The sequence below is a fragment of the Apostichopus japonicus genome, chromosome 9 (genome assembly GCF_037975245.1).
Source record: "Apostichopus japonicus isolate 1M-3 chromosome 9, ASM3797524v1, whole genome shotgun sequence".
Classification (NCBI taxonomy): Eukaryota; Metazoa; Echinodermata; class Holothuroidea; order Aspidochirotida; family Stichopodidae; genus Apostichopus; species Apostichopus japonicus.
Window position 1 is genome coordinate 16,282,070 of NC_092569.1, and position 13,887 is coordinate 16,295,956.

At 33.0% G+C, this 13,887-nt stretch overlaps 1 protein-coding gene across 1 annotated transcript; it reads right to left on the reverse strand.

Annotated features, from left to right (window-relative positions):
* On the reverse strand, window positions 1-8,209 carry LOC139973902 (fibrinogen-like protein A). Its single transcript, XM_071980788.1, has 5 exons — window positions 8,122-8,209; window positions 4,320-4,365; window positions 2,782-2,954; window positions 1,941-2,211; window positions 1-427 (listed from the first exon to the last, which is right to left on the reverse strand). The coding sequence occupies exons 1-5, from the start codon at window positions 8,188-8,190 to the stop codon at window positions 177-179; spliced, it is 810 nt and encodes a 269-aa protein (XP_071836889.1). The 5' UTR covers window positions 8,191-8,209; the 3' UTR covers window positions 1-176.
* Between the last annotated feature and the right edge of the window lie 5,678 nt (window positions 8,210-13,887).

The window sequence follows — 13,887 nt, forward strand, 5'->3', positions numbered from 1 at the left end:
GATAATTACCTGACATTTATTCAAAACATATTATCAAGAAGCAGTTATCGGTTTTGACAGAGAGATATATTTAAAGTTGTTCGTCAAGTTAAATTTTCGTTCATTGTATTCGAAAGTTGTAAGTTCATTTTTCTAGAAGCACTCATTGATTGATGTTGCTGTCTGCGGCTGATGTATCACACTGGACGTATCTTCATTTCTGCGTATTTTATGTTGTAATTACTTCCTGGAAGACTATACCAGTGGATGCTTTTGTAATTAGTACTTCCGGATGAGTAAAGTCCGTTGAGATTGACATTATAGTTATAAGTCTTGTACCACCACGCTCCATGATAATTCTGGGCCAGGTTATAACTACTATGTAGGTCGTTGTCACTGTCGAATGTAGTAAATGACATGTTCCTGTAGTAAGCCATTCTATCATTCACTGTGAAAATGAAAACACGAGATGGAGATAAAATGCATGATCATATTTAAAATAGTTTTCAGTTATTTCCACACGGCATAAATTAAGAGACGGTTCATAGTATAATTTATGTAGAATTATTGATGAATGAAACACTGTCAAATTAAACAAACAGTTTTTTTTTTAAATTTGTATTAATTCCCAAATAAATGTTGTATACACCGCTTGAAGGAATTGTTAGTGCCTTTAGATGAAACCCAAATTAATATTGATTTGCTTTATTATACTTTTGTGCTTTTTTCCCAACATTATAAGAACACAATGATATATTTTCATTGCAAACTGACAATTTCTTTACGATTATACTGGAACCCTTTCCAACGTCAATTAATACAAACAATAAAAACGGGACAAAATGGCTAAATTTAAACCAGTTTGTTGTCAGTATCCAATTTTCACATCACACGTTATGGATTCATTTTTACTTTATGATACACATTATGTCTATGTCAAGTATTATATCGTTGCTACGACAATGGTACCGGTATGTGGGAACCGTATATAAAATTAAATTAACCAATTATGAAGAACATTATTTTTTCATCAATGGTTTTATTTACCAAATTATTGTATTATTGTTTGAGAAGTCTTTAAAGATTTTTACTCTGTTATTATTCTATTTTCGTTACGATTCCATTGGAACGGATATGAGGTCTTTTTAATTATTAGAGAGGGTAAAAACAATTATGGGATGATGGGCAGATGACAAGGAAGTTGGAATAGGTTTGTTGTTATCAATTACAATGCCTTATGTCACTGTAGGTATAAGTGTTTCAACCTGAGTTCATTTAAGGTATATCTTTCAACCTGAGTTCATTTAAGGTGCGCATTGATCATGGATTCCAACCACAATTTCACCTGACCAGCTCTCTTCCGATTTGATAACAAACAGTGTTCTAATTGAATAAAAATAGTCAGTAATTGTCTATGACCGCCGGCTGTCTACGCTTTAGCTCCCAATTTATCGTTTATCACATGTAAGTATACTTTATTAAATCTCACATTCGAACATAATAAATAAACCAAATATAATTCATATTTATGGATATATTAAAACAGTATGTTCAGACTGACAGCGTTGACGTGTTGGATTCTTCCGGTGTTTTTTTTTATAACAACAGAAGTATAGTATAACGACCATTGCCCGGGAGGTTTGCAGTGTATCGTTGCAGATTTATGCAATGTTATTATAGACATGTAAATGAGTTCATCATCATAGATATCGTTTTTGAGATGATCATTTCTAAAAGTCTGCGCATATGCTACATATTTGATGAATGATTACAATCACTAATGAACTGACAAATTTAAATACACGGGTTATTTTGACGACAAATGTTACAAAGGGAGGTAACGTATCAAGGTAGTAAAGCATAATTTGGTAGAGGCGTTCATAATTTCCTTGCTAATATTTAGTCCTTTGTAAGGTATTGATGGTGACAAGCAAACTCCACGAGGTTTTATATTTACGTACCTGTAGTGCTGGAGCTATCGTAGTCTCCGAGGCCAACTAAACGATACTTAGTCTCTTCATCGCTGATCCTAAACAGGTCGTACTTCGCAAAATAGGGATCTCCGTTCACGTTGTTTAAATCAATGCGAAGCATGTAATCCTTTTGGTTAGTTAAGAGCGATATTTTATCGTTGCCAAGCCAAAATTCCTTATTTAGGAAACCAAAGCCATCTCGGTACTCATCCCAGTCTCTGTAAAATTCTACGGAACCATCGACCCGGCGTTGGAAGACCTGGTTTAGTTTTAAAACAAAAACATGTCATATTTGGGTTGAAAATAAAGAACAATGTGAACGATTTACGTTTGAGGGGTATGATGTATTAGCCTTAGTGTAGTTAGTGTTTAATGGTGCGTCTAACGTTGAACAGATACGGTAACCCTTGCACCATTTAGATTCTTCTTTTCAAATGGAATACATTGGTATCATATCATTTTTGCCCATATTGCGAACAGTAATATGGCTATAGAAACATTTTGAGGCACCAAAAAACTTTACACTATAAGAGAAAACAATCATACTTAGGATTATTAAGGTTACTCGTGAAGTTATTTTAAGCGTTATTAGAAACAATATCTAATACAGTAAATTTGACACTAAGTAACGTTTTCCTGAGAATTAAATCAAATTGAAAGGTATGAATAAAGAATGCAGCCCTTGTCGAACGAATAAGCACCTGTAACACAGAAAATCTGTATAATGGAATCGCTTTTTACTGACCCAATGAAGTATAAAATATCAAAACACTGCAGCAGGCACGCTAAGGAGATATGAATTAAGGCTAATATTATTTTATGTTCTTACCGTCCAGCCTCCTCCGTCAATTGAGTTATTACAGTAAACTTGAAAAGGTTCATTGGCTCCATCTGGCTTAATCAGATAAATTCCAGATTCAGAGGAACTCCCTTCACATTGGTCGTAAACTTCTTTACAATCTCGAGGATATTCTGGCACTTGGTAGAAAAAGTAGGAAGAGTCTGTAGAAATGAAAGAAAAACTTTTAAGTGAACTACCGAACTCGATGTCCCGTTTACCTAACTCTCGATTAAGGTGAAAATCACCGTTTGAAAAACAAATGTTTGTCAAATATTATAAATAAATCTTACATACATTTTTTTGCTTGAAAGAACACCATTGAAGTACACATTGTAAAATCGCAAAAAGAAACAACAAATAAACAGAATAATAATTAATGAAGTAACAGAATAACAAGCAAGTCCTGATAAGTTCTGGTAACTATTTTGTTAATTATAAAGGACAAATGTTGGCCCCCTTTTCACCGCCGCGACAAACATTAAAACAATTTCATTAATATTTTGTACTTTTCAGCCAGTGTTAAAAGCGTGCTGCTTTTCGATTTTTCGATATTTTTTATAATTTTTATTTGACCAAATTACAAAATCCAGAGTACGCCTTTCTGTGAAGTAAGAATTATGAATAATGGTGGTAGGTCTTAGTTTATATAAAATACCGCATCAAGAAACGAGAGTATAAATGCATATTAACCATATTATGTGAAGACTACAAAAGCAGAAATCACCATTTTTGTCAATTCAGATCATTAATATGACTGATTAATTACGTTCCCGTATTACTGTTTTTGATGATAGCAATTTTTTTTACAAACGGAATTGAATATTAATTGAGATAAATACAATAAATGTATTTATTCACCAATGGGTATCTCCATAATAACAGTTTCCTAAAGGCATGAAATCCAAATTAATAATGTAAATTAAGTTTCATTCAAACAGAAATTTTAAATGAAGTAAACTAAATTAAAAAATCAATTCTAGTAGCTATGTTTGTTTAAGATTAATCGACAAATGTTGGCCTTCTTTAGACCACCGCGAAAAACGTTAAAAGGCTCTCAGTTTTGCTTACTATAAGTTGTTTTCAGACAGCTTTAAAAGCTGGTTAGTTTTCGTTTTACAGTAGTGTTTGTAACCAAATTAAACAATCCACAATACGTCTTTATGTAAAGAAAGTATTTAATAAATATTAACAACTCCATGATGATATAAGGTAGTAGGTATTGGTACATATTTAATAACCACATCACGAATCGGAAGTATAACCGCATATTAAACTAATGTATGTAAAACAAAGATGAAATCACAATAATTATCTATCAAAATCAATGATATAAATAACTTATTTAGCTAGATGAATCCTTTATATCGATGGGTACCTCTAAATTAAAAAAAAAAAAAAAATGAAAATTACATTCATACTTGCAATGTCCATTTTAGAACGTGTAGATTTTTTCTTTGTTAAAGATTCATGTAAAAGTTCATTGAAATAGTAAACACAAAATGAATAAGAATGACACATTTTCTTACCTCCAGTGCTTCTTTTGTTCCTGCCAGAATTTTCCCGTCCAACATTCTAAAATGGAGATATGAAAATTGAAACATCAAAGTCAACAAATTCACTAAAAGGACATTCCGATAGGCAGGAGGGACTCGTTTGTAAAGGGTACTTACCGCCGAATTCAATTAAGTTCCAAAGCATTTTTAAGTTGCTGTTAATCTTTGGTTAAAGTTTAATGTAGTGAAATCAAGGATCATTAACTATGTCACCATTGGGTCATCTTAATCATTTCACTGATAGAGAAGCAGTTACTTTGACCTATCGTGTGACAAGGTTTCGGTAATATTCGTATAAAATATCTTTCTCTTTTACTCAGATATTTAGCTTCTTTGTAGGAAACATTACGGGAAATCAAGAGACACTATTCCAACACTCTATCCCAACACAGTTTAACTATTCAGTTCATAACGTATATAGAACTTTCGTTAAGCCGTGACATATTTTAATGAACACAAAATGTGTTTCTATTTGATAGTGTATTGTCGTTCTGTTTACTTCTTGGCATACATGTTTGAAGAAACTTTTCAAATTATTTTTGAACCTATTAAGATGACAGAATGACTGAAGAAACAAGTTACACACTCATTGCTATTGTTGTCCTGTTTCCCGCCCTTATATTGAATAACCTAGATAAAACAATAATATGTGGCGATGAATTTTCGCGACATGAAGTGAGAAAGTAATATGATTCGTTCTGGACGTTCACAATTTTCATAAATATATCTCATATTAATGGTCATGTTGTGTTTGTGTAGTAAAGGGAAATACGACTATAGTAGTGCTTACTTGAATTTATTATCGTTTAATTAGAAATTAAGGATTGATGAAAATATTGCGAATTGACTTTCATGTACATACAAATGCGTCTCGAATTATCCTGGTTAAATAAGTCGCTTTCGTATCTCTGAGCCATTTCTTCATTTTGTCATGTCACCTTGTTCTTTTATTATTATTTTTTTCAGAATAAGCTGAATGAATAGCCCAGCTTCAGCTTGAAACATAATTTACATTGATAAGAAAGTTTAGAGATTTATCTAAAATAGTACTAAGTACGGAAGGTACTCTCACCGTTTCTTCCCTTCAAGGTTATGTTTGCTTAGTAAGTTCTACCAGTTTGGCCTTATGACACATATGATGTATTTGTTAGTTATGATCTAGAATACTTTTAAAAAATTCCTTCATAAACTTACACAACAGATTTAATTTGCTACAATTAAAGCTATATGGAATGCATCGTATTAAGCAATGTTGTGTTTAAGAACTTGGAAAACTTCAACGCACTGATATTGACAACATTTTATCATCAACTGTAATATTCGCTTTCTGTGTTGTTCAAAAATTGAAATGGATTCCTTATTGCCTTCTCCATTTTTTTCAAATGTTTCCAAAGATAAATCCTTTTTGAATGTTTTATATAAAAAATTATTCGTTAACATAAACTAGCAGCGTTTCTCCATTAGAATCACTAATACAAATCCTAATCTAATCTAATAAATCTGGAAAGACATATTTATTTGAGAGATATTTTACAGGCCTTTATTAATACATACGATTCAACAATGTTATTAAGCCTATAAACCCTAATATGCTATTTTAACCAGTCTCAGTCATAACGACTTGTTCAGTTTTCCTTTGTAGTAATACGGCGTACTTTTGACGTTTATATTCAACACTACAACACAGTTTAAGGCAATGATTGATTCTTGTCATTTGTTTAAACTGTTATTAAAATATTTGGATATTCCATCGCTATGTCGTCGATGTCAAGCCAAGGAAAACATGTTCTAAGAACACGGAAGAGAACAATTTATTTTTTATTTTTAATAAAAAAAATTGAGTCTCTCGGTAGAATATATAACTTTCAGTAGTGCGTGTCCCGATTAGATACTTAAAAGTTTGGTAAATGTTGTTCTTTGGTTAACTTACAGAGTTAAACAAGCCGAAGCAACGTTATTCTCTCCTTGGTATATTGGGTTGTGTTTATGGTAAGTTTAATTAATGAAATATATAACGAAAGTAATATAAAGTTATTGTTTAATATATATGTCCTCTTACTTGGTAGATTCACATCGAATATTATCTATTCAATATTTACATCAAGTGTTTGTGATTTATGAGTATAACTTATGATTCTAAGGCATCATTCCACAAGATTTAATATGAATATAGAGACGTTTTAAGTTTGATCGATTGCTCTGAGTTTCTGAGATTCGGCAGCAAAGTGTCAAGAGCGTTAACATTTGTTAAAAGTAATAATTTATTGGTTTCCTAAGTAATTCACAGTAAGTAATAGACTGACATTTGAGTATCAAGTTTTTAACTATTTTGATTTCTTCATTGATTCCTTAATGAAGTTACTTGCTATTTGGAAAGGTATCAGTGAAAACACATTTGTCAAATTTATATATTTCTTGGCGCAAAAAAGAGAATGCCTATCCAAGAATATCATCAATTACAGGTTAAGGACTGATTACTGGTAAAAGCGACATTTATCATAACATGTAAATAATTTTCGCTACCAAATTACATCCAACAGAATATATAATACATATTCAATGAATGGGAAATACATATTTATTTGAGAGAAATTTTAGAGGCCATAATGATTAAACACGATACAACGGTGACATGAAACATAGACTGAAATATGATATTTTACTCAGTCCCCTAAAAAAGATTGTTTGATATTCATTTGCACTGATATGCGGGACTTTGGCCAGACATATCCGAAGTTCCTGTTGTAAACTTGATGAAATAAAGTCGATATGTATTCTTTTCAACTTTTCAACTGCTATGAAAAGAAATCCTATCAAGAATTCCTTGGTGAGATGTCAAGGAAAGAACGCGCTCAAAACACAGGAGAAAACAAACTACAATGTCGATTGATATAAACAATGAGTCTTGCGGTAGAATAAATACATTTCTATAATAGTGGGTATCGTGAGTAGATATTCACAATTGCCAAAATCGTTGCTTTGTTTATTTTTTACATAATTAAACAAGTCAAGACAACTTTATTCTTTTTTGTCTACTTTTAATCTGCTTTAGTCTTAAATGTAATAAACGGAATATAAATTTGACATTTGAAATTATTGGATCTCATTTTCTTGATATATAAAAGATAATCGCTTGAATCATTCCCGTAACTTAAGTTTTTATGATTTATGAGTATTTTTATTTTATTTAAGACATCATTTAACCGTTTAATCTTACTAACCTAATCCATTAATAAGAAAATATTAAGTTTTATCAATGGTTCAAATAGTTCCTACTATTGTTTCAATGCATTAAGTTATTGGTATTGCACTGTATCATGTATCTAGCAAGTTACCTTCCGTCATGTATTTTTTAAATATATATTTCAATTGCTAAAAATGGATATTGGAACTATGTTTGTACTATAGGATTGATGTACTAAGTTGGAAGCCAGTTAACGATGGATCAAGGAAAAACGTGATCGTTTCGACGAAATATGGGCAAGTCATTGTCAATTTTAAATTGCTTATTGTATTCGTTAACAAAAGGAATTATTATCGTTGTTTCGAGAAAATAACTGATATTTAGACCCCCTTTCAAACCTATCCATATTAATGATATGGTGTAATTAAACTTATTATATTTTATTGTGCACACCGACAATAATGTCAAACAGCATGGTAAAGAGAAACTGAAAATCATATGTAGTTTAAAAATGATTGAGTTAGAAAATAATTTATCACAATTAAATATTCAACTTCAACTTGAATTTGTTAAAAGATAAAGGAAACTTACGGTTTCTGCCTGAAAAGCTGGAAGTTGAGAGAAGAGTCCCAAAACACAAAATGTTAGGATGAACTGCATCTTGACGATTTTTTCTGGTCTTGACGATCACAAATCTCAAGAAGGAATGAAGTAAACTTTCTGGCAGTGTACCAGTTCAACCACTTTATGTGCATACCCTACGTTCTATGACGTGGTTGTTGACACGTGTCACCGAAGAGCTGATTAACCATTTACATTTATACTAATTGTTACAACCCGGATGATCACGTAAATAAAAACATAAGCTAACAGTTTTTCTATTGTCCCTTAAAGAGTAACATTTATGATAATTACTATTAGTCCATTTTTATAGCTTTAATTGTATAGACGTAATGCGATGTCACTTTAATGGTCATATTAGTTATATTGCATTCATATACAATCTTAAACCAATTCAGAATATCTCTTTCGATAACACAAATTTTATCGCATATATATTACATTTTGCTTTTTAACCTTTCGCCTATAAGTAAGTTTGAATCCTAACGTACTACTTTCAATTAACCGAGTTTCGTCTCCTGCAGCTTACCATCAACACTTTAATGATGTTAAGGAAACTCCTGTAAAGCCCATTAAGCAGTGCCAAAATTGAACTATATATCTACAACCAAGCCTTAGGATACCATTCAACAGTATCAAACCTCAATATCTATTTATTTTTTTAAAATAAAATCCAACCAACGCTCTCTACAAGTTGCCATGTGTTTGTGATATTACCCAGGATGCAACGTTTGCATGACGTCACACATGCACCTCGGCAGAGTTAGACTTGCCGCTATGCAGATTCTCTCGTAGTACCGCTGCACACAAAACAACGCTGGCGTACGGTATATGCTGAAACTGCTAAACTATCAATAATTTTCAAATTATTACAACGGTTGAACTGGACTTTATTATCCAGAAATTTAAAGAAAAATAACTTAAGTTACCTTGTAGCCATCTTGCGTTCGATTTTGAGTAATGTATACAGACGAGATGTAGCCTAGGCCTAAATAGTGTATCGTCCAAATATCCACAATCGTAGTTCAGGTAACAAGTATAGTTACTATATAACTTAGTCATAGTAACACTACTCAACATACTGTACTCGATCATCACTTCGTCGATGAAAAGTATCGTTTATTCGAGCAATTCAACATGACTGAGGCCCACATTATCCCAGATGACCATTGCGTAGAACTGACTCCATCACCCTGACATAAGGTGCCACAAAGTATTAGTAATTTCAGAAGAAAGTGATCGAGCCATAGTTTAAAATTCGGAAGCAAACAATCTGCGTCTGTGTTAACAGTCATCTTGCAAAATACCAATTTATTTATAAACGACATTAAGCGTACGTATGTATCTATCCTTCAAAATTGGTTAAATATTCTACATTTACTTGAAGTATGAAGATGTTTAGTTATTACACCACTGGCAAGTTACTACCAATTTCAGCTTTCAATGTATCGATAACCGTCATAGTTGCTGGCAAGTTTTATTAAAATGCTTAGAATCTTTTTTTCTTTCATCAGTAATCTCATTTACCCCTTGATTATCCTAGGAGTTTGCCAAGTCTATCTACATTTCAAATCAGTAAAGAAGCTCTCCTTTAAGCTTGTAATATACTTTTTTTCATCTATAAGAAACTCATCCGTACCAAGTTTCTTTTCGCCAGCCTGATGGCAAAAAAATGAAATTTATATGCTCCCTTGTTCACTCTTTCCCACGTCTACTAGCTCCCTTGTCCATAATTGTCTTTTTGGATTATTGTATATACATGTTATATATGTATACTACGTATGTTAAGTGGTATGAAAAAAGCGGGCGCACTTTCTAATTCAAAATATAGGAAACCAAATTATTCAAGAACGACACATTTATCGTCGGTGTGTTAAACTTTGTTTTATTACTTTTATCACGGACATGCTGAGTAACCATCTTAATATGAACTATAACATTATACTGTTAATAGAATCACCCACTTCGAACATTGTCTTTTGCTTATTGTTTTGGTATGAGAAAGAGCCCTTTCAATCAACTAGGTTTATAAATTAAAATGTCTCTACATGCAGACCATTATTTCAGTTGCTTAGATGCAACCCAAAACACAATAGAAAAACTAACCGTTACAATTTTAAGGGATCCCATATATAACTAGTTTACAGTGTATCTTGTTTTTGTTTTGTTTTTGTGTGTCCGACAAGTCATGTTGTATATCATTTACGGATACGTTGCTTTTTATATGAGGTTTTAAAGAATTTATGTTAGTTTAGTAATTATAACTATATAAAAAGATGCTGTAATAGTTACAATTTACCATTAAAAGGCGCATTCCAAACAATCTACTATTTTAAGGCGAATATTTTGAAATCCGGACTAGCTATGGAATCATCGTGAGCACTCTTTTCTCCTGGTGTATAAGGCATTGCGAATTAGATTCTGCCTAAAGCGAACCTTTTACGATAATAATGAGATTTACACGAAGTATTGTTTTTGCCTCGATTCTGATTGTTTTATCGGTTAAAACTGGTAAAGATGAGTACCCGTTACTTAGTTAAAACGGATGTGTGTTATGATTTCTTAACATCTGTTACATTTATGACTAGTTGCTACTGCAGTACACTTACAAACAGAAAATACTAAACACTCTCATCCTATGCATAATGATTAACTGGATAACCAGACTACTTTAAAGGTTTCGCCAATAATTTCGTCTACATTTATTGGAAGACACTTAACTGCAAAACGCTTAAAATCTGCATGTTGAACCATCTTTACAACGTCAGTTAGTAAGTTTTACACAGTAGCATCTGCTGACAAGTCTAACATGTGTTACGGTGTTATAATATACTTCAGTTTATACTGAGTAATGGTTGCCTCTTATGAACAGTACAAAATAATCAAGGGTCCGTTGCCAAATTAAGACTACACTAGATCATCTGACTGTTTTGACCAAATGAAAGTTATAAGTTAATATTAGAGATTCCACTCTTATAAGTTGGTAATTTAGCCGCCAATCCATTTTTTTAAAGTGTACATTAATCACATGAAATGATCTACCGTAATGTCTACTGTAAAATTCGTCCACTGTGGGAAAACCTCTGCATAAGCTACAGTGTAGCACCACATGTGAAAGTTCCATTACCTTTATCTTCTCCAATTCTATCGTAACTATGTAAATCCAGACTTTTACAAATCTTTACGACCTTTTGTTATTGGTTATTAGTAACCCCATGGTTGTACTGAAAAGAGCATATCTTATAGATCAAGATCGGATTTTGAGTTCAAATCATTGTATAAAGTATCGGAATCAGTTCCATGCATTTTAAACTCTTCAGAGTCAAATAGGTTACTTAGCGTGTTCGTTATTGCATAATAATCTCCCGCGAGATAGATCAAGGCACCATTGTACATATATATGAATGGAACGCAATCGTTGGCGATGGCATCAATGGAATATGTTAATAAGTTCACACGGTGACAGAACAATGTCTTACTTTAAAAGATATTTCGTGTATACGTTGAAAATTGGCAAGTAAAGGAAAAAATGTTGGACTGCGTTATCGAGTCGATTGAGTTTTAATGATAATTCGATGTCATATACAGGACTACATGAGAAAGTAAAAAATATTCCTGGCATGTACGGAAATGTATTGTTTGTGAGTAATTGTGCACTTCATTGTAATTAGATCTAACGTTCTATCGCTGACTCAAAACAAATAACTCACATTCTTGCATGGTTAAAGCACGGACCCCACACTTTTCTTATTGTACTGGGTCGTGGTGGCTGGGGCGAAGGGGTTGGGGGATGGGGCCAATAAGTGAAGTCGTGCAGGGCTGCGGTAAGGTAAAATATTATTGTTCTTGAACGGTAGATAGGGGTGGAGGAGTGGAAGATTGCTTCGAGGCAAAACCTGTAAACTGGAGTCATTGTGGATAACGGGTTTTTCTGTGGCTTATATATTGGGCATTATCCTCGATTATTGTCGATCTCATTTTAGTAATGAAAACAATATAATTTGCATAAAAAACGCTCGATGAAAGCCACAATGGTTTCACAATGAAAAAAAAAATCAAGATAGACGAGTCTGGAAATGTTTGTATTCATCTTCCTTTAATATTCATCATTCAATGTTACAAAAATCATAAGGAGCTGTTGTTAAGTTAATAGTCGGATATTTCACAAGTCTAGAGTAGATGACGATAACACAATGTTTGGTGATCATTCTAGTTGCTGTGAACGTTCGATGTATTAAACTGGACGTATCTTCATTTCAACGTATTTAATGTTGTTACTACTCCCTGGAAGATTATACCAATAGATGCTCTTGCAATAAGTACTGCCGGCTGTGTACAGTCCGTTCAGGTTAGAATTATGATAAGAACAACAACAACAATTATCGTGCCACCACGCTCCGTGGCAATACTGGGCCAAGTTGTAAGTAGAATCACGATCATTGTCGCGATTGAACGTCGTAAATGTCTGGTTCCTGTGATTCGCCATGCTAGCATATGCTGCGAAAGGAAAGCACAAATACGAGATGAAGTAGACAGGAATCTTCATTTTATTATTTGTTTACACGTTTGACTTAAATACTGGATGCATTATTAGGACTTTTTTGGATATATTTGTTGGAGATAATGAACAAGCTATATAATATAATATGTAAAAATCCTTCTAAAATGTTATCTTGATAGTTACATTGTTGTGCTTGTGGCCTTGTGGTAATCAGATGTGATATCATAGCTGTCATTGAAATGTGTGATTTTTAATTCCCAATTGGGATCAATTTGTATTGACTTTGCATTCCTCCAAGGTAAGGTAGAAACTATTGGGTGGAAATGCAATGGTTTTTGATATGTTTTTTTTATTTAGTGTACAGTAAAACTATGACATCACTCACAATTGTTTCCATCAAATTCATTTATTAAACCAAGTTCCTTGCAATTTCAGCTATTAATATATGGATATTTTTTACAATTACTGGGAAATTAATGACAAAGCCTACAAACATGTGCTTCAGTTGTCATAGGTAGTTTCATATATATATATATATATATATACCAAAATGGCACCGTCTTTTGCCAACATCTTCATGGGAAACCTCGAGAAAGAATTTTTATCTCGACAAAACTTGAAACCACACACGTGGTTACGTTACATTGACGATATCTTTATGATATGGACCCATGGTGAGGCTAATCTAAAACTCTTCATTGATGACATAAACTCGTTTCATCACACTATCAAATTCACTGCTGATTTTTCTGGACATGGCGTTCACTTTCTGGATACCACCGTGACCCTACAAAATGGTTCACTCAAAACAGACTTGTTCAATAAACCCACGAACAAGCACAACTACCTCTTACCAAGCAGTTGCCATCCACGTCACTGTACCAGAAATATTCCGTACAGTCAAGCGTTGCGCATTCGATGCATTTGCTCCTCTGAAGTCGATTTTGATTCACGCACTAAAGAACTGTCACAACACCTCCTAAACAGACAGTATTTTCGGGGTACTATTGAAAATGCCATCAAAAAGGCTAAAAGCAAACCCCGTACCGAAACATTGACGTACAAAACTCGTCAAACCAGTTCCAAAAGGGTACCATTGGTTACTGAATTCCACCCTGGTCTCCCACCACTGGCTAATATCATTCAGAAGAATTTTCACCTTCTTCAAGGCACCGAACGCCTGAAATCAGTATTCCCAGAATTACCTGTCATCGCTTTTAAAAGACCCAGCAACC

Excerpts from the sequence above, each read along its gene's own strand:
- LOC139973902 (XM_071980788.1), bottom strand. The coding sequence starts at position 8,190 with ATGCAGTTCATCCTAACATTTTGTGTTTTGGGACTCTTCTCTCAACTT. Across the intron at positions 4,366-8,121 it reads CAGCTTTTCAGGCAGAAACC|AATGTTGGACGGGAAAATTC; the intron begins GTAAGTTTCCTT and ends TCTCCATTTTAG. Across the intron at positions 2,212-2,781 it reads TTGACGGAGGAGGCTGGACG|GTCTTCCAACGCCGGGTCGA; the intron begins GTAAGAACATAA and ends AAACTAAACCAG.